A 21,205-nucleotide genomic window follows, 5' to 3' on the forward strand; every position below is an offset into this window, starting at 1 on the left:
TCACTGCACAGACTGAAAGTGATATGTTACTGGACATTTTCACTCTGCTAACCTGAGCTCTGGCTAAACTGAAGCCTCCTTTCTGTTTCACACGTCACAGCCCAAAACGACCAAGTAGCACAACAGGCTAAAATGCTGAATATCTCATTACCTTCAGTTCTTGGCACAAGCCTGAAGCTCACAGCGCCACAAGTACGAATACAGATTTATGTGCGCATGCAGTGTGAGGTCAGCAGCACAGAGGCCTTGAGCCCAGGTTGAAACACCAACGTCCTTCAGCACCTGCAATTGTTGTTTAGTGTGGGTAGGAGGGGGGAGTGCTGTGACGTCAGCCCCTTCCTGTGGCGGTGAGCTGCCTCTGATGTCACTTCCGCGTGCTTTGAGGTAAAAAGAAGTTCACGGAGGCCCCGCCAATGCCCACCAGTGCCATAAAGCATTCCACTGACTCGGTGGGCCACAAGGTTATTTTTTTTCTGCTTGAAGGTCTCTCCCTCTGTTGGCATTGTCTTTGTTTAATATCATGCTTCCTGCCATAGCTGGATGTAGTACCTGTTTCCTCACACTCTGTTTCACAATGAGACAAAGCCTGGTACTTAACTGTGTGCAGATGTCAGCGAGGCCTTTCTTAACTTAGCCTACGGTCCATTTGCTGAGGTTAAAACAACAGCAAATGCATAAACAACCCCCAAAAAACAAGAAGCTTTTTCAGAAATAAGTGTGGCACGAACGCCAGTCAGAGGAGAAATGATAAAAATATAAATGTTCTGATAGTTGTTCATCTTCAGATACTGAACAAACCAGCATTTGTCTACAGACAGGTGTAGCAAATACTAAATCATGTTACGTTCGAATCTCAAAGCAGAAAATCAGATTACGCGAGCACTCGTTTGGAGCTTTTTCCTGGTGCAAAAACATCAACTGTGTTTCAGAAAGAGGCCAAGATAGCTGGTAGGCTTGCTTCACAACAACTGACAACACACTGCGCATCCTCACCTCGGTCCCAGCAGTGCTCCCTGGGGTGCTCATCTTCTGGCAGGGTGCTTTCGCAGTCGGCCCCGTCCGCCAGGCTGCCTTCCTCCTCCACGATGTGCAGCTTGTCCTCGTCGTCCGAGTCTGAGCCGGCTTCCACCACATTATTGTAGTTAGTGACTGGAAAAGAAGAAACAAGGGAAGACATCAGAATGACTGGGGTGCATGTTTTTGAGAAGCTGCTGGGGCGGTACGGAGATAATTGGAGATAAATGTTTGGTAATTGAACGGCTAACTTTGGGATCCAAACCCACAGCAGTATCACTTGTCATAGGCGGATTTTTCCTAAAACACTAATCTGTGGACTGTACGCTGAGCAGCTCCGTCTCCCGCTGTTCACTGAGTGAGCAGCAAGGCTTCAAAAAGCGACGGAGAGCAGCGGTTTACACTGTGAAAGGATGAACGTGAAGAGACCGTCGGTTGTTGTGATTTATTGTGAGTTTGTTGTGGCTGTCACAGTCTTAAAACTTCCATTATGTGCTGCTGACTGACTCCTAAGACCACAAAAAAATGTATCCACAACAATCCTAGAAGCTGCACACATTTGGCATTTGTATTTTTTTGATTAAGGTAATAAGAGGTGTGCTGTATGTGCGTTGTGTTTATGAGCGCTGAGTGTGCAAGGAGCCAGCGAGGTTAAATATATGTACTATGTCATTTAAATGTCAAAACTATTAAAGGGAATGGCTGAAGGAGGAGCAGGAGGAGGAGGGGGCAGGGAGTGGGAGCACCAGTTAAATAAACCCAACCCAATAACCCAGGCTAAATAGATTAGATGAAACTTAAAATGACCCCTACCGAGGGGGGGGGTGTTGTTAAAGCCAGAGAGAATAAAACCACACGGAGTGAACGAGGGGCCGTTAAAAATAATGCCGGAGACGTTTTTGATGCTCGGTGCAGTAAAATGTGAGCGATCTGAATCCAACGGTGAAGACAAACTTCTGAACAACAGGCTCCGTGCAGCAGAGGAACAGAGAACATTCACACTTGCACACACACGCACAGGCACACTAAAGCAGTGTGTGAGATCATTAGATTTCGTGCTGAAGTGGTGTGTGTGCTGTGTGGGAGTCGGTGTGACCTGCTCGGGCTGAAGGAGCCAGGAGACATCGAGACAGCCAGCCTACAGAGAGGGTTATTACGGGGAGTAAATTTTCCTGACCGACTGTCTGTTTCACATTTGTGTGTGTGTGTGTGTGTGTGCGAGCGCTGGCTGTGTGCTCCCGTGTCTTCTTTTCATTTCCACCATCTCTCAATTCCACCTGTGCTACTTCCACCCACTCTCCGTCCATTCCTCCCCTCCCCTCCTCCTCCATCCCTCTGTTCCACAGAGAGAGCTACAGATCCTCTCGGAGGCCAAATCAATTCTCCAGCGAGAGCAGCCCCGTCAGCAGAGGGCCCGGGCTGCGGCGCTCAAACTAGCTCTCTGGCTACTTTATCTCACATCACACAACGCGCTCTATCACACGCACACACCACCTGCATTCACTCACAGAATATGCACTGAGTACAAAGCACCTGAACAGTTTTTTCCCTTCACTCTCCCCATCCCCACTCGCCCACCTCTTTCTGAAGTGGCTGCAAATTTGTCAGGAGGAGGCGTATCTGGGAGAATCGTGAGCCTCTGGTTCAATCAATGAGAATTGTTTCAGCGAGGTCGCTCTCCTTCTGTCTTTTGCGTCGTGCGGGTCATTTACAACTGGTTCGTATTCACTCAGTAACTGTGCAAAAGGCCGAGGGGGGCGGCGAGGGATGAAAGGCGGTTGAGGAGGGAGAGGAGCTGTTATTCTGCGAGTCGTTGCGCGGGGTCATCGCTGCTGTGCCGCAGCTGTGAAATCCAATCGGGGTTCATCAGGAGAACTATTTCACTCACAACCTCTTTCCTCTTTCTCTGAGAAAAAGAGTAGGTTCTCTTTTTCTTTATTGTGATGTGAGCGCCACACTCAAGAGATACATTCGGCAGGGTGTTGCACATCCTTTGGCTCCGCTATCCAGGGTACATCCTGCAATCTATTTAAAGACCTTGACAGGCAAGAACAATTGAAGCCACAAAGCTGGGATCCCATTCAAATAAAGCTATAATTAATTAGCTTGATGTCACGTTGCTATGTATGAACTGCTCTGCATCGGTTCTTCTTGCTTGTCTGCCTAACAATGCCAAACTCTCTCTCTGCTGTAAGAGCGACCCAGCCGGGGATTGTCCGCTCAGGGTGCAGCACTTCATTGTGAAACAGAAGCTGCTTTGGGATGAGTCTGAGAGGCTGTGGGGCCACAGCCACTCAGGTGTGGAGCTGAGGTCAGCGATTACAAAGCCAACGCGCTCCACCAGGCAGTGTCAAAAGAAAATGATCAACTATAAAGCTGTAGAGAGAAAATCAATGTGCTGGCGTGTGCAGATGGGGAGGTGGCAGTGAGCAGGACAATAAAAGCAGCAAAGTACAGCAAATGGGGTGAGAGATAGAAGTAGTGGATCGCGGGTGCCCGTGTGTGTCTGTGTGATAGAAGAGTTGAACAGACAGGGCCCTTCCTGTGCCAAATGGTTGGCGGTGTTGAAACAAAAGTGTGTGTTCCAACAGGAGATGTAACACCTAGCATCAACAAAGGCTGCGGTCCCTTCTGGCTGACCAGGCTGAGCGTTTGGACAGCTGGCTTCATTAGCGCTAGCATGCTAGCACACAACAGGAGGATGACTCCTACGCATCTGAGAGAGAAAAAGTGCCGGTAGGTGGAGGAGGTGAGGAGCTTTACTTCTTCAACTATGCTTATTCTAGGTTTCAATGTGTGGAACACCTGAGAAAATAACAGCCTTTAAGTGTGGCTTAGGCCTGAAGATGCACCAGAACTCCTCCGTGTGGATCACAGCACTCCATGGTACCTCGCGTCTCCTGCAAAAAGCTCTCTTTAACACGCTACAGATGCAGGCTGTCGTTGAATGCTTTAGTAAAAGACTAAAGCCACAGTTGCTCGAGTTTCTCCACCCTCGCCATCACTCGCCACCCTCCTTCCCCATTTGCAAAGTTCCCAGAGTCTTTTGAAAGACAGTGCCAGGCAGTCTGTGTCAGCCACACTTAAATAAGCCTGCCGGAGAGATAGAGGGGCCTGTCTTGTTATGACACCTGCCAGGCTGTATCAATTACTGGCAAAGAACCGATGACTGGGTGGGTTACTCCCAAAACAGGTCCGGCGATCACCTTGGCAGACGTGTTGTCACTGATCTTTCAGCGGCACGGAACACTGAGTGCCATGTGTCCCCGAATGCAGGTTCACTTTTGTTGGTCCTGCACGAGTACTTAGTGTCCTGTAATTGTGTAAACACACCGGCTCTTATTCTAAGCTCTCGCTATTTAAACCTGGCCTGATTGATGAACAAGAGGGAGGAGTGCTTGGTGCAGTTTATGCTCTGCCACACTGAGGTGTGTCAGAAAGGAATGGCACTATCTCAGCTCAGCCTTGTTGGGAGGTTGCTATCTCTGTGCTCTAGGGCCCTGAAGGTGTGAGTGACTGGCTTAAAAAGTGAGCTTTGGATTTGGACACAGTGACACAGACAGTCTTTGAACAAACATTCATTAACTACGAGGATATCCGTAAGGAACCTATAACTCATCGTTGCTGACTGACAGCCTCGTGTACTAGAATGTGTAGGAGCTATGTCTGGAATGTCCAACCAAAACACTTTTCTCAGAGTTTGTCTCTTAAAGAGACAGATCAAAGGGTGTGTTCTCTGGCTGCTGCTAATTTCAGTCAACTGACTGACACATATTGTGAGGTCTGCTGTAGTTCTGCTCACGATTAGACAGATTGACTCACAGCGAGCACCGGCAACTCTTTGTCTGCCCTTCTACCTCTCTTCTATCTCTATATTTAGCTTTAGTACAGGCTCCCTCATTGAGGTACGCCACTTATCTCATTTGGAGCTCAGGGCCAGGCAGGCAGCGGTGAAGCTACCACAGGCATCCTCAAAGAGGACAGGCTCTGCCGTCACTGAGTCTGCCCTTGTGGCTCTGCAATGCCATTTTCTCAGGGAAGGCAACCACTACAAAAAAACCCCAGCTCGAACCAAAGTAAAACAAAGCCGTGCCATTCAAAACCTCAAGAATGCCGTCTCAAGGTGAGGCGCCTCATTCAGTGCTGAGGTAAACGCTGCTGGTTTTGTTAAAACAACAGCCGTCCTCCCACAGAGTCAGGAAGGTCAACTCAAGTGGCGATAACAAAACAAAAGAAATGGGGATTTTTATGGTAAGCTTGCTCACAGGCTGCAGGTCGACAGAGGCTGACCTGAACTGCTTGGTTTGAGAGATATAACTGTGAATAACACAAAACAGAATCCCTTCGCGCCACCTAGTTAGCTGTAGAGGACGTTTAAGTCTCAGAAGACTGTTTTTCCCAGCAAGTTTGCGACTGGCTTGTTCCTCCACAGATGCAGCACAACATGCAGCTCCAAAAACTCCCCAAATGACTCTTACTCACCGTTCCAAGCAAGGCTGGGAAGGCCAAAAAAACAGAAGCACTAGTACGGGCCAAAGTTAAGAATAGCAGTCCTGAGAATTAGTCACTTTTAACGCAGTTCTGTATTTACTTGCTATGACTGCTAGAAATGAAAAATATTCCCGTTCATTAACACATATGAGACTGCAGCATCTGTCAAAGCACTCCAACAACTTGTGGAGCAGAGCGCTTCACTGGAATCACTTTAGAGGTGAGCTGGAAGACAATGGGCTTTTGTCTTCCTAATGACACTGATCAAGGTTTTAGCACGTGAGCTAATGAGCCTCTGCGGGTCACTCATCTCCCATCTGATGAGCACTTTCCATGATAACACTAAACCTAATGGAGGCTATTGTTCTCTTAATCTGCATGATGATACTTGGAGGTGTAAAGGTGGGTGTTAATGAGTGTAAAGTAAAGCAAAAAAAAGGGGGGCCTTGCTTGTTAGGTCACATGTTTTTATTATTAGTCAGAGTTAGTCCTAATAACTCCCCAGATAAGTGAGTCGGAGGCTGGTAAAGGTACGAACCAGAGCGGCCGGTGATGGTATTTCTCTGCAGGGCTAATGATGAACCACACACATTCACTGCACTGGGTGTCCACAGTGAGTTGCTGCTTCTGGCTCCTCTTAGCTCTTCTAAATAAGGCCAGGTGGGCTGGTAGGAACCAGAGGGTGTCTTCACACCACACACACACACACAATCCACAGCATGCCCTGCCACCAAGTTTACACTATTCCTCCAGCTCATGTTTATATTGGAGGTGAGAAGGCCCCATCCAAGGTAATAACACTTGTACACCTAATTGAGAGAATGTGTGTTCTGAATGTAGCAGTTAAAAAATCTGCCTTGTTTATTGAAGGATTTTAATAATTACGAGTGACTGTGAGAGAAAAGAATGTAACTGATACATTTATATAACACAGATGCCCCCCCCCCAAAAAAAGAAACTAAATTATTAAAAAAAAAAAAAGGAGAAGTAAACCTCCTGCTTTGCTACCCACTTCCAGTATCTCTAAAGCCTCCCTCTGTCCATCAGTGAAGAGGCCTGTTCTCAAACACTCAGCAGGTCTGTGGTGAGAAAATGCAAACTCCCGCAACCGGTCCAGCCATCCACAGCACAGGCAGGTGACAGGGAGGCAGTGATGTAGGAGTTGGGTAAGTGTGAGGTGGTGCAGGGGGGGAACACGGAGGTGAGGAGAGGAAACATCTGCTGTAGATTCTGGTAAAACCTGCAGTCACGCTTCCAGCAACCACCTTCCTTCTGTTCTCTTTTACCTCTTCACGGTTGATCTGTCACTGCTTTTTCTTTCTTCCTCCCTTTTTCAACCACCAGGCCAACAAAACTATTTTACCTGAGTGATGCAATTTTATTACTCCTCACTTCTGACTGCACTGGAAACCCCCACCCACACACACATGAAAAAACACTGCACCAAAAAGAGCAACACAAATATTTAGCCAGTACAGAAAACCTTTAGCGCACACCTGGGTAAACAGTTGTTTTCCTTCTGTTAACAGCCACTCTAACTTTAAGCGGCAGACGACTGAGCACAAACCTGGGCTAATGTTGCGTTAGCCTTCGTCAAATCTCATTTGGTCGTCACAGGCAGAATGAAACGTCCCCGTCACCTCTGCTGTCAGACTCCATTCAGGCTGCATGTACAGACTGATGAGTTTGGAAAGCTGCACAGCACTATATTGGTGTTCTTCTCCTTTCATTTTGCCAATTTGTATGTCTGGGCTTGACATTTGGAGTGGAGGCTCTGTGAGGATATTATTAGAGCGGCTGCCTGAAGGTATTCAGCCTGTTTAAATGTAGTCAGCTACATCAGGAGCATCAAACTTCATTACATGGCTTGTTTCCTTTTTCTCCAGCCACTTCAGCATTAACGGCAGTAGCGCGGCCGGGTCAGCAAATGCCGTTTGAGCAAACACAAGTGAAATTAAAGTGGGATGTGTACAAACTGGACTATTTATTTGTCATCAACAAGTGGGAGAATTACCGTATTTTCACGACCATAAGGCGCACTTAAAAGTCTTAGATTTTCTTCAAAAAGTACGGCGCGCCCTATAGCGCAGTGCGCCCTGTGTGTTGTAAGGAGGACGTAGTAGAGAACACCATGAGAACGCTAAAGGGTGAAGTGTGGGCGCAACCCTGAACGGTCACCATTCGGCTAAAAGCAGTTTCACTTTCACTTTTTATGAAACGGTGCCATTTTTCCATCCGGACCAGGACTACGGTAGCGCAGCAACTTCCAGCGGATTATAAGGAAAAGCTGGCCATCTTCCGCTCCTACTGCAGCAAACACATCGGCGACAAAAACATCCAGCCCAGCCACATCACAAACATGGACGAGGTCCCGCTCACTTTTGACATCCCGGTGAGTCACACTGTGGAGAAGAAGGGGACCAGCACGGTAGCGATACGCACAACGGGGTATGAAAAGTCTTCTTTTACTGTTGTGCTTGACTGCCATGCTAATGGACAGAAACTGCCGCCTATGGTGATTTTTAAGAGAAAGACTTTGCCTAAAGAGAAGTTTCCAGCAGGAATCATCATTAAGGCAAATGAAAAGGGCTGAATGGATGAGGAAATGATGAAAGAGTGGCTGAGGGAGGTGTATGTAAGGAGACCAGGTGGTTTTTTCCACGCGTCACCATCGCTCTTAATCTGTGACTCTATGCGTGCCCATCTCACAGCCGATGTGAAAAAACTAATGAAACAAAGGAACTGTGAGCTTGCTGTCATTCCGGGAGGCCTGACAAAGGAACTCCAACCGCTGGACATCGGTGTGAACCGCCCGTTCAAAGTAAGGCCGCGAGCGGCCTGGGAGCGATGGATGACCGATGGAGACCACAGTTTCACTAAGAGTGGAAGGCAGCGCCGGGCGAGTTACGCCACAATTTGCGAATGGATTGTAGATGCTTGGGCTAACATGTCTGCTGGCACTGTTGTTCGAGCTTTCGCAAAAGCCGGCATCATTTCCGAGGAGCCGCACGGCACGGAAAGTGACTCTGACAGTGAAGAAAGTGAACCTGGCATGTTTGATGGAGATTTAGCGCAGCTGTTCAATTCAGACACAGAGGATGAGGACTTCGATAAGTTTGATTGATGATAAAAATGTGAGTACCAAACTTTGTTTTGCTCCTGCTTTATTGTTAAATATGCACACTTGTATGCTTGTGTGTTGTTGATGATGACGATTACTGGTAATAAAAATGTGAGTAAGGTACCGAACTCAGGTTTGCTCCCGCTTTATTTTTAAATACGCATACGGTACTTGTATGCGCCCTATGGTCCAGTGCGCCTTATGTGTGTGTTAAATACAGTAAGGGCACACATAACTGAGACTGCGCCTTTTAGCACAGTGCGCCTTATGGTCGTGAAAATACGGTACATCTAAATGCCAGAAACTCAACTGTTCTTACTTAAAAACGTAAAGACTGAACATGTTTGAATCCAGAATTGAATTCAAAATCCTGCTCCTCACATACAAGGTCTTAAATAATCAGGCCCCATCTTATCTTAATGACCTTGTAGTACCATATCACCCTATTAGAGCGCTTCGCTCTCGCTCTGCAGGCCTACTTGTTGTTCCTAGAGTATTTAAAAGTAGAATGGGAGGGAGAGCCTTCAGTTTTCAGGCCCCTCTTCTGTGGAACCAGCTTCCAGTTTGGATTCGGGAGACAGACACTATCTCTACTTTTAAGATTAGGCTTAAAACTTTCCTTTTTGCTAAAGCATATAGTTAGGGCTGGACCAGGTGACCCTGAATCCTCCCTTAGTTATGCTGCAATAGACGTAGGCTGCCGGGGATTCCCATGATGCATTGAGTTTTTCCTTTCCAGTCACCTTTCTCACTCACTATGTGTTAATAGACCTCTCTGCGTTCAATCACACTTGTTATTATCTCTGGCTCTCTTCCACAGCATGTCTTTATCCTGTCTTCCTTCTCTCACCCCATCCAGTCGCAGCAGATGGCCCCGCCCCTCCCTGAGCCTGGTTCTGCTGGAGGTTTCTTCCTGTTAAAAGGGAGTTTTTCCTTCCCACTGTTGCCAAAGTGCTTGCTCATAGGGGGTCATATGATTGTTGGGTTTTTCTCTGTATCTATGAAGCGCCTTGAGGCGACTTATATTGTAATTTGGCGCTATATAAATAAAATTGAATTGAATTGAATATGGAAATTTGAATGGGGAAGAGAGAAGCAAGACCCCCAGTCTTAAAGAGAGCAGGCATCAGTAAAAACAGATAGCACACTGGGGTAGAGATGGGTTGCAATGCAGCTTGCAGAGATAAAGCAATTGTGAGTGTAGCCAGCTGGATCTGTAGACGTGTATCAGCTGAGCCATTGGGTGTGCAAGGTATTTTTTTAGTTTCCCGACTGTGGAAACTACGCAGGACTAGTTTGCATATATTTAAGGCATATATTATCTTACTTGCTACTTACACTCTGAATATTTCTTTCCATCTAAGCAAAAATAGAATTTATATTTGAGTGAATTTTTCCTACAAACTTCTTATTTCCCTTTGGGAGAACGCCAAAACCTCCTTTTTGGAGGGGAGGGGGATTTTTTTTGCAACTGCAAGACTGTGGCCTAACAGCTTGGCTGAAGCACACTGAGGTGTGTGTTTAAATATATGCAATGAGCAGGGATGATGTTATCCAACCTGGTTGTGTAGTGCAGGCCTATATTAGGTTAGTGTAGCACAGGGCTGTTGCATTTTAGGAGCAGGTGACTGGACATTCCTGCCTGTATTAGGCTTGACAGTTTACTGTGGGGGAGTGCAGAGCACGGAGAATTACACTGGCCTCTGAAGAGGGAGGGAAGAATGGAGGGAGGGAAAGAGGGAGGAGTGTGGTCAAACAAGTCTCCATGTGAAAAAACCTCATTAAATCTTGCTTACCTGTAAGCGTACCTTACTGCACAGCCTCATCACTGCTAACTTCAGTTCATTAAACACGAATGAACATTCAGCCATCAGCGCTGTCACGTTTACACTGTTCAATTCTTCACTCTGGCCGAGAATGCGCTTACAATGTAGATTAATACTGAGAAGGCCAGTCGGCAGCAAGAGATGTGCAACAGAAAGAGGGCAGAAGAGGTAAACAGAGGGGAATGGTGGCAAAGTGGGAGGACAGGAACTGCTAATGGCTTAAAAAGACAAAGCTGGGCTGTCACATATGATGCTCAACTGAACTGATGGCTGCCCCGGGGAGGGAGTGACAGGGAGTCTGACAGACTGGCATGAAAAACAGAGAGAGGAAACAGAGGGCTGCAAGAAGAAGGCATGAGGAAAATTATGTGAATAATAATATTAATTAACAAATGAAATCAAGACAACCAGGGAGTGGCAGTACGAAAGAGGGTTAACCCAAAAGAGCGAGGGCAAGGGACAACATTTGGTTGGTGCACAAGTGCCTCGGTAAAGGTCAGGTGTTGACGCTGCGGCTCTGCCTGACAGATGTCTCATCGAGGGGACAGGCTGCAGGGCAATAGGCAACACACACAGACACATTTGCACACATTTGTACACACATTCACGGACAGGTGGAAGTGCAGAAATAACCCAGAAGTTCCCTTTTGCTCATTGGTTGCATCTAGTTTTACAACACTTGCAAGTTCCCCATTTATAGCGATCAGCAGGTCGACACACCTCAGCGAGGACTCGGTCCAGATCCGTGTTGACAACCTACTGTGGCTTCACTAATAGCGACGCTAACACTCAGAAGCGCTGTGCGAGCTCTTCCTTTTTTATGAAAACTCTCCTCTGTGTAGCATTTCAACAGCAGCTAACTACTCTCCTGTTTCCAGAATGTCATCTCTGTCACAAGACTCCAGAGGCCAAACGTCCTGCACAACCCCCGACACACACGGCGCGCAATCAAACACATCGCCCGAGGCCACCACGCAGTTGTCACAGTGGTTTCTTCTTATTCGCGTGAAGCGCAGAGAGAAAGGGGTTAACGACATAAACTTGCATCCACAAACGCTCTTTTGTCACCTCACTCCTCCGCTAACAACCCCCACTCCCTTCACCACTGTCCTTTCCTTTCTCCCCAGGCAAAATGGCCTTTCCCTCTGTGATCAGGAAGGGTTAGTCCCCCCCTACAACACCAGCCCCTGGGGCGAACAGAGCTGAAGAGCAGTCAAGCAGTAGCACTCACACCATTACCCTGCTGTTAGATGAACACAAGGGTGGACTACAGACGTCCTGTTGGATGGACAGCTACAAAAATCTGTCTTGTTAAACCAGGCGAGAAGGAACGTGTGCATGTGCGTATACATGATGCAAGACCTCAACTAAACTGTGTATGTGGAGTGGGGTCACATTATTCCACAGGGCTGCTCAACACTCACTCCCTTCAGCTGTACTTTGTGTAACTAATACATAAGCTATGATGAGTAGAACAGGGGTGGACAGATGAAAAATGGCAGGCCGAGTGAGCAGCGTCACTGTTAATGCACCCTCTGGATGTGGCGCTCTATAGTGAAATGGCTGAGGCAGCAGGCAAGCGCAGGTTCATCATGCAGTGATGTATCGACGGGCCCTCTTTTGTCCATTACGTTCTCAGGCGCATGGGCGTGTGTCTGTGTGCCACCGGCCCGGGGAGGCCATTAGTTCCCCGTGTCAGAATTTGGAGGGGAGTATCGACGGTGTGGCTGGGGTAATCGATATGGGCAAATCTCTCACTCCTCTCTGCCATCTATGCTAACGGGCCTCCAGCGAGTCAAACACAGCTTCTGTTTACTCCTGCCATTACGCCCTGCTTTGTTTCCTCCAGCTTTGTAAACAGGAGAAAAATGAACCGTTGCTTTTGAGGAAGGGGAACACGTGTGGAATGAATTCGAAAAGTGCGACTAATGCGACTGCCAACCAAACAATGCAGTCACTCTGTGCGAGTCACATGCAGCTGTCTTGTCCTTCATTCAGCTTAGTCATGTTCTTTCCTGCTCTGTTCAGATGCTCGTTTCTGCTCCGTGAGGCCAGACCAGGGTTTCTTTGCATGCTGCAGCCAACAGGGTGGGACCCTGATTACCCAAGTACACTGCAATCATTGGACTGGACTCTCGGGACTATTCCATGTGAAGTCACCTATAATGTGAAGTAATTTAGCAGGGAAACAGCCAGGGAAATGTTCTCTCTTTTCTTTTTCTTGTTAAGTACTCTCAAGTAGAAACACTTGAGAGACCCTATCTGATGGTCCTAGGGGGGAAAACCTGCATCAGGAAAGATGATGTTGTTAAGTCCCCTTTTCGAGCCAACTTTCCCCAAACTAACCCTATAGCTAACCAGCAGCATTACTTACAGCAACTGGCTGCTGACACATTTCCTGACCTGTTTTTATTAAACAAGTCATCCCGGCCTACACTTGATTTGGATTCTGCGAGAGCTGAGATGATACTGGGAGAAAAACACCAAAGAGCAAGAAGAGGATCCTGCTTTTTGTGTCTCTGACAGCACGGTGACTGAACAGGGTCAAACAGAGCCACGTTTCTCCCTGCCGGTCAGGGGGAATTCCATCGGGCAGTGTGTGACCCTGAACACCGGCCTTCCTGTTTGACCGCTGTGATTTGACTTTGTCGCCGAGAGGAAGAGGAAAGAAAGACGGCTCTGTCCAAGCACTAGCTCTTCTTGTCACCCCACCAGCATGACTGTTCCTTGTCCTGTTGGTTGTGAAATAATTAAAGCAGTAAGGTGAACATTTGAGCAATACTATGGGGATCTGGTGGTTTCTGGGCTGAACTCAAGTCATCTGAGTCATCTGTTACTGTCTCTGCAGTCAACAGATCTCAGTCTGGAGATTTTGAACATGTTCATACCAAATGCTAAGCAATACCAAGCAATACAAGACACAAACTAGTTCCACACTGAGAAATTCACTCGATGCAGAGATTCTGCAAGGCTCTTGATGGAGGCGTACGATTCAGCTTCACCGTTAAACAGATTCAGTAAAAGAGTTTGGAGCAAGACCACCGGATTTCGTGGTAAAATCTGCTCTCGTTGGCTGTTAGGCGTCAGGATTTCTGGGTTGCCAAATGGTCTAAAAACATGTCAGTTACTGTATTTGCATGAGATATGCGAGGCAAAACTTAACGTTTGGTCTCTGCACATCATTAGGCAGCTCTCACTGAAGCTGTTCTGAAATGTTGCCAGCATATTAGAAAGGTATTTAGTGTTATTTTTTTAATTTTGTCACCCTTTCGTGTGTATATAAATATAATTTGTGTGCGTGTGTGTACAGGTGTTGCCAGATCAGTGATAACACTCTTGCTTTTAATAAACTCTGCAGCAGTGCCGTGTGTGTGTGTTGGTGTCTTAGTGTGTGTGTGCATGTGTGGCTTGCTGAAAGGTCCTGGGCGTGTGATTGATGGGAGCTTTAGCACAGTAAACACATGCAAACGCACACACACACACAGGAGATGGGCAGAGAGAGGGGTGGTCATACGCAGCAATGTTCACCTAACATTATTCATCCCGTGTTCATCCGTGTAAGCTGAGCACACTGCTCCCCATACTGATGAGCCAAGTGGTGTGTATTAGTCACTTTATTTAAACACACACAAATAGCAGTGAAGGAGGCAATTTAGAGCATTCGTGCTCTTTTTCTTTTGTCTTTCTCAATTTTTGCAGTACTTCCCTTTGTTATCTGCACGATGGGCTGATTCAGAGCAAGGAGGCCGGGAGAAGGCGGCTGAGAAGGAGAGAATGGAGAGAGAGAGAGCAGGCAGGGAGGAGGAGAGGTTATTTTGGAGTCTCTGAACTGTAATCACCACCTACAGCTGCTTCCTCCCAGGTGCTCCAACTGGACATCGACAAAGAGAGGGAGGGTGAAAGTAGAAGAGCGCAGAGAGAGAGAGAAAAAAACACTCCTGGAAGAGAAGTATTGGTGTCTTTCTGTTCATAAGTACCCCAAATTTCCATTTATCACTACATAACTAACCATACACACATTCTAACACCTCTGCTGCAGACAAATTGTGTTGTGTTTCCACAGTTTTCCCTCCTTCTGAGACCCTGCATGCAAACGGGAAGTTTTATCTAAGGAGTAGGAGGAAGCTGAAGCTAACACAGAGCTGACACGACACTTCCAGTACCTGCCAGAGGAGACAGGATGGTGACTACACTTTCAGAGGAAACTAGTCTGGCTGTGAATTACACCAGACAGCGTGTGACTCGCACAAATAGCAGGTGAGACTGACTAATTAGCCCAGTTTAGCCCGTGTGGTAACATGGCCTGCAGTTTGCATCACATTCACAGCACTGAAAGTTAATGGATAAATAAATTAGCATTGGTGTAAAAGGTAAGGTAACACAGGTACGGTGAAAATGTGCAGTTATGTTGTGGTCATGTGTGCTTAATCTGATAACCTAACAGTCCATTAGAGGTCTTACTCTATCAAAGTCCATGTAATCAGGCGACTTCTTCAGCAGGAGCCTTATCGTACAGAAGGAATGCATAAACCACAAGTCTGAACATACAGCAGAAGCTTGTTATTAGGGTGAGCTCATTTAATTCTGATCATTAGCAGTTCTATCTTTTCATTTGCCACTGCAGTGAGATGCAGCAACGCCGTCTGATTAGCTTCTCCACTTTTAAAGCAATCTCCATTTAAAGCTAACTACTGAGTTGACCATATTAGGAATATCCATTCCTTTTATACAGAGCAGGAAAACAACAGCTGGAAACTAAGCATTTAGAGCAATCTGAAGCATGAGCCTTTTGGCTCTCTGTACTTTGGGCCCCTATCTAAAGAGAGGGTCAAAACTGTAATTTCAGTGGTCACAGGGACATAACGACTGCATGTGTTGAATGACCAAAGCTGATTAAAAAAACAAAACAAAACAAGAAAAAACTCTGCGCATAAATAAGTCACGACAGCTTTATTCCAGCGAGATCTCCTCTACTTGACCCACGAGGGCACCATCCAAATGCTAAATCCCTGCTACAGTGCAAGAACTTTAGATTTGCTCTTCAGCAGTAGGGGTGGGAGAACCACCACCTCTGCCATCAGGGAAACCTGTAAATTTATATTTAGTATTCCTCAAGCACCCCATCTCCTCCTTCATTAAACCTCTCTGCTCACAGGGATTGCTTAAACATATGCTGAAACTTCTATCATGTTTAACAAGGGGATCCACCGTTCTAACAACAACAAAGTAAGCAAAAGCACAGTGTGTGATACTGTACGAACACTGCACGTGCTCCAGTGTTTCCCCTCTAATGCACATTTTAAGGATCTTCCACCATCGGGCACAAACACACTTCATCATTTCAACAGCCGCAGCCAGGCACAGTTGTCACTGCATAAAGTCTCAGAGGCCAAATACATCACGCATCACACAGCAAAACACCTTCCACATTTCTGCACTGCTGGTGTTTAAATAAAGAAAAAAAAACCTCCGTATGGAAGGCTGCGGGTGCGTCCCTCTAAGTCATCCATGGCAGCCTCCCATTATTGTCCAATAAAAGTAGTTGGCGCCATGTGAGCCGTACATGTCACCGCCAGCAGCTCCACTGTCTGCTGCATTTTCCGCTGGTTGCTGCACATAGTAACAACGAGAATCTAACAACAAATATGGATAAATATATCAAAAATGTCTCGAACAGACGAGTTCAGAGTGACGCAGAGAAAAAAAACCTTGTGTAGTCTGGAGGGGAACTTATTCTACTCTTTTCCGACTCAGTACTTTTATTAGACTCTGTTAGAGTAGCTCTGGATCATTCGTGGTTTGAAACCATACAACTGGCCTTGCTGAAGCCCTTCATCTAAAACAAGCTCCTCCCTTTACGCCAACTTTCTTCTGATTAGTTGCTCATCACAAACGAAGAGAGTATCACAGAGATGTGATGTTTGCCCCATTCCTGATTATTTACTGTTTTGCACATTTTTCACACTTTAATGTTTCAGATCATCAAACACTTTTTAATTCTGAGATAACTGGATTCAATACAAAAGACAGCTTTTAAATGATCATTTCCTTTATTCAGGGAAAAAACGCATCCAAACCTACCTGACCCTATGTGAAATGGTAACTGTCTCCTCTTGTTAAATCATGAATTAGTTGTGATTAATCACATTTCAGTTTCACCAGCCACATCCAGGTCTGATTACTGCCAGACCTGCTGAATCAAGACATCACTTAAATAGAACAGTGCCCTTTTCACAGCACTGTATATCCCTGTATATCAGAGATATCCTCCTTTACTGACCGTCAGAGCTACGAGAAAACAAGAGTGTTTAGAGCTCTGGGCTCACATCATGTAGTTTAACCTCATACATAGTTTAAGTTTAGAAGGCTGCATTTTTGTATCACATACACTTGTGTAATGAAGTGCCTGTGCTCAGATACAGACCCCATAAAAACCATCAATCCATTCATGCATAAACAAAAACTAAAAAAAAAGAGCTGCACTGCAAACCACCAGAGGTTAAGTGTACAGCACTGTCATCCTGTTAAAGCTGGAGCTTCTAGCCTGGCCAAACAAAACCTGGCTGATAAGGATGGCGGTGGCATCAAAGCCTTACAGATTATAGATTACCATCAAATCAGCCCGTGCACTGCTGAGATGGACAGGCACCTGCTACTTTACTGTAATGCCCCTTATCCACGGTGCTGGTGATTAAGACAGGAAGCGTGTGCGTGTGTCGGTGTGTGTGTTTAGGGGTCGGATCTGGACTTGTATACACAATAGCTTTTCATTAATAAGAATGAGAGAGGTCTCCATAAAACAATGGGATGCTGGTGAAACCCTCTGATGTTAGCCTGTTTTTACTACACCCACCAGTCGGGTTTACATATGTATGTACTCATAATCTATAGCACCAGCATCCACTGTTATTCCAGTGTAGCCGTGGCCCAGTGCCAGCCTCGCCCCTCTCACATCACTCAGTTACAGCCGTGCAGTTTGCTGCCTCTCTGCCCTCATCGTTCTCCTTTGCCAGCAGCAGTGTGAGGATTAAAGGAAAATCCTGACCTCTTCATCCGACTCTCTTTAATACCTGCGCTCACTTTAAATGGCTCCTTGAAAACCTAACTGGCTGGATTATGCGCTCAGGTGCTTGCCCGCCTCCTCCCTCCCGCCTACCTATGCTGAACATACCTCATTGGCATGACCTCAGAACAGGTGGAATCCAACTAAACTGCGGGAATTAGGTGTATGATTGAGATGCAGCCTGTACGATCTGGCAAGCATTAAAAAAAGAAAGTGCAGGTCGTAGGATGACAGTCAACAGGATATGCTGATGTTCAGTTTATCTCCAACACACACACACACACACAAACATTCCCGCACCCTTAAAATTTCACCAGCAGGGCAGAAATGCTCCCACCTGTCTGTCTCCCCGTTGGAGTCGCTGGCCCAGCACTTTTCTCCATTTTCATCTTCATTCGTAACCTTTATCTCCCTCCTCTCCTCCCATCGCCTCACTTTATCTCTGCCTTTATTCTTGTTTTTTTCTCCCTAAACCACACTTCTCTAAAGGTGGGAGATGCTGATATTGTGTGCGCTCTACATGAAACAATATATAAGAGAACCTTGGGGCCTGTATAGGTGGGGGTTAGGCATGCTGCCAGCTTAGTGGCACCGCTATGTACGTGCACCTTTTGTGCTGCTGTTTTGCAGGTATAAATATTTCAAGATGACTTCAAGCTTCCTCACATGAAGATTTTAAGGTCTTTACTGGATTTTATGCTAATTTAAAACAGCCAAATTTAATAAACAAGACAACAATCAGACCTATCAGAAAATGGATCTGGGCTGAATGCAGAGTGCTTTAAATTCTCTCTGCTCCCCACAGAGCTAAGAAAAACATTAGGATAAATAAAAGATTTCAAAAATCAGACAATACTTTGTCATGTGTGCCATCCTATAGCATCACCATATTCTGTCGTGTCACAAACTGGGCTCACAGGTATCAGGAGAGACCCGCCGTGCATGTTTCATTCATGCACAGCCATCATTCATAGGTAGGTACACTCACGCTATGGTCGTTTGTCTCTCTGATGGAGAGTGAAGCAGCGGCTACAGGCGGAGAACAACTCTCATGCTACTTTAATGGGGATGAATAAAGGATGAGTCGAGGCTCAGACAACAGGTTAAGACGCGGTTTAGCACCTCTGGCCCAGCGCCCAGTGTTAGAAAGATGGGACAGATGGTGGAAAGGCGGACAAAGAGAGGAATTAGGAGGAGACATTAGAAAGAACATCAACATCAATAGATTTAAGGAGGTGCACTGGTTCCTAGTGAGTACTCTGACTGTAGCATTTAGCAGAAGTACAGGGGTCTTTCTGAACAGCACACTAAACAGCAGTGAAGGAGAGAAAGCTACTTGTTGACACTGAGTCTGGTTCCATACGCCTCCACAGAACTCCTCTCTTTGATCCGCCTTGGAGAAAATGAAAGGCGCTGGAAAAGTGGAAAAAGAAAAACACGGGAAGAATGGGGACCTGGGAAGAAGGATCCAAAGCAACGCCTTTGAGAAAGCGATCTTGGGTTTAAGGTGAACACGGTGCCGAAGCGGGTCGGCGTAATCGGTCATTGGTGGCGGACTGGGAACCGGCAGAACAGGCGCTGGGCTGACGATGGTGCCAGTCTGCTACCTCTGATGCAGTCATAATAGCTGCCACCTGTCCCGGGTAATGGCAGCTTACAGGGAGAGCTGATGGCAGCAGCCGGCAGCACCTGTGTTCAACAGTCAGATCACCACATCAAAACAAGCCTGGAGGGTTATAGCACTGCCTGGGGGGGCGGAGGGTGGAGCTCAAGGGCATCTGAAGAACCAACAAATAGAGCTTTTCAAGATGTTTTCCCCTTCGTCAACCGGGATCATTGGAACGAGGACTGTAGTTTGGGTGGAGGTTAAACCATTTCAATAACTCTATTTAAGAGCAAATAATTCAGGGTGTGACTGCAGAGCTGCCCCTCATTTCCTAAAAAGTGTCAATAAGCGTTCGCCGAGGCTTAGGGATGCCAATTAAACTGCTCATCTGCCACAAAACAACGCAGAACAGTGTGAACACACTTTCAAGCTTTCAAAGTCCGGGGGAAGCATTTGAGGAGCTGTGGGCTGACGGCTGGTGCCATGTGACATGGTGTGAGTGCATCTTATTTTAGAGTGAGAGGTTGAGATAAGGTGTTAAAAGGAGGGGAGGGAAAGGAATGCTGAGCTGTCCTTGTAAGCCGCGACTCATGCTGGATGTTAAAATGTTTGATTAGAAGCAGCGAGTGCTCAAAGAACATCTCCTCTGTTGCATTTGTCCGAATCCAGACCGTTCACAGTGAACATATATTCCACTTCAAACTGCAGAGGCCCAGCCTGTAATCGTCTGCTCCTTTCTTCAGTGATCATGACATCTGAACCACCATCCTGTTCTCTCAGCTTCTCCTGTGTGTGTGTGTGTGTGTGTGTGTGTGTGTGTGTGTGTGTGTGTGTGTGTGTGTGTGTGTGTGTACCCCACGCAGCAGTTTATTTAGCTGCCATGTTTACATTCCTGCTCAGTCAGCCCCTCCCAGGGGAGGATGACTGGACTGTAGCTGAGCCTCTCTCGCTCTCATAGCTCGCTCTCATAGTACATGATGGTTACTACAGATACCCGTGGCTGACACACACGAGCACACAGTCAACACTCTTTGTTGGCTCTGGCAAACAAAAGAATATTTGTATACAGACGTGTGAAGTAAATCTGTCAGTCCTACACGGCAAAGAAAAGTGCCTTTTTTTCCCTTCCATTATTAGGATGGGCGTGGCCACGATATGGGAAGGCTAATTGGATGGAGTTATAGGACGTCCTGAGTGCTCAGGTCCCCAGCACTTCCCTGCCCTCATCATTAGACTGACTGGCTCCTGTGGCCTCCGGCAGAGTGCTGTCTGCACGCCCTAATGACCGCTGACTCACTCAGCACGCAGCAGTGCCGCCACATTAGCCCAGCCCAGAATAGCCCCAAATAAAGAGAGATGAGAAGGGAGCAGGGATGTTTGGCGCCCCTGCAGTCCTGTAAGACATTACTCTCGACCGCACGCAATATGTGCTATTGGATTCGTCTTTATCATAAACTCAATGCTGTAAGAACCGCAGTGGTTGGCTCACCGCATCCAGCCTTTGTGGCATTGTTACAGCTTCAAAGTAAGGAAAAACAGGGCCAGCGCTCCAAGTCATTGTGCTAACAGGCATCCATGAAAGACCTACAAACTGTAGGTCAACTGTCTATAATTGCGCATGCGCCATTAGCAGCCTGCTGTAACCCTAATTTCCTTCGGGATTAATAAAGTATTCTGATTCTGATAACTTAGACTTAACTTAACTCGACAAACTCGACATAATCCAGTACCCGACATGCACTGGGTGGTGCCTGCAGACATGTGAAGTTTCTCCGCTGCTATGGCTACACAACATGATGAAATGTGCACAGAAATTAGTGCTCCAGCTAATGGAATTAGCAGTAGCGACAACAGTTTTGAAAACATGTTTATACCACTTATACCGTTATATCAACGGTTTGTTTTAATTTACAAGACAAATGCATTAGGAATATTATAAATGCAGCATGGAAACACTGCAGAAAAGCCGCTGTGGCTGTAGACGACCTCGCCACTGCCTCTTGTTAATGTTTTCTGGGTTCTGCCATGAGCCCTAGACGACTGTGCCAAGCTAATAAATTTAGCTGATACATAAACTAGTCACT

The 21,205-nt window shown here is 46.6% G+C and overlaps 1 protein-coding gene across 3 annotated transcripts in view; it reads right to left on the minus strand.

Annotated features, from left to right (window-relative positions):
* zeb1b (zinc finger E-box binding homeobox 1b) overlaps positions 1-21,205 on the minus strand; it is a 53,540-nt gene that overhangs the window by 14,127 nt on the left and 18,208 nt on the right. For all 3 annotated transcript variants that reach the window (XM_085418101.1, XM_085418100.1, XM_085418099.1), the window contains exon 2: positions 994-1,149. In XM_085418101.1, coding sequence (XP_085274227.1) covers positions 994-1,149 — 156 coding nt within the window. The remainder of the gene's footprint in view (positions 1-993; positions 1,150-21,205) is intronic.

This window comes from Rhamphochromis longiceps, linkage group LG9 (genome assembly GCF_057381845.1).
Source record: "Rhamphochromis longiceps isolate RC_006_pf linkage group LG9, R_longiceps_female_GT1.1, whole genome shotgun sequence".
Classification (NCBI taxonomy): domain Eukaryota; kingdom Metazoa; phylum Chordata; class Actinopteri; order Cichliformes; family Cichlidae; genus Rhamphochromis; species Rhamphochromis longiceps.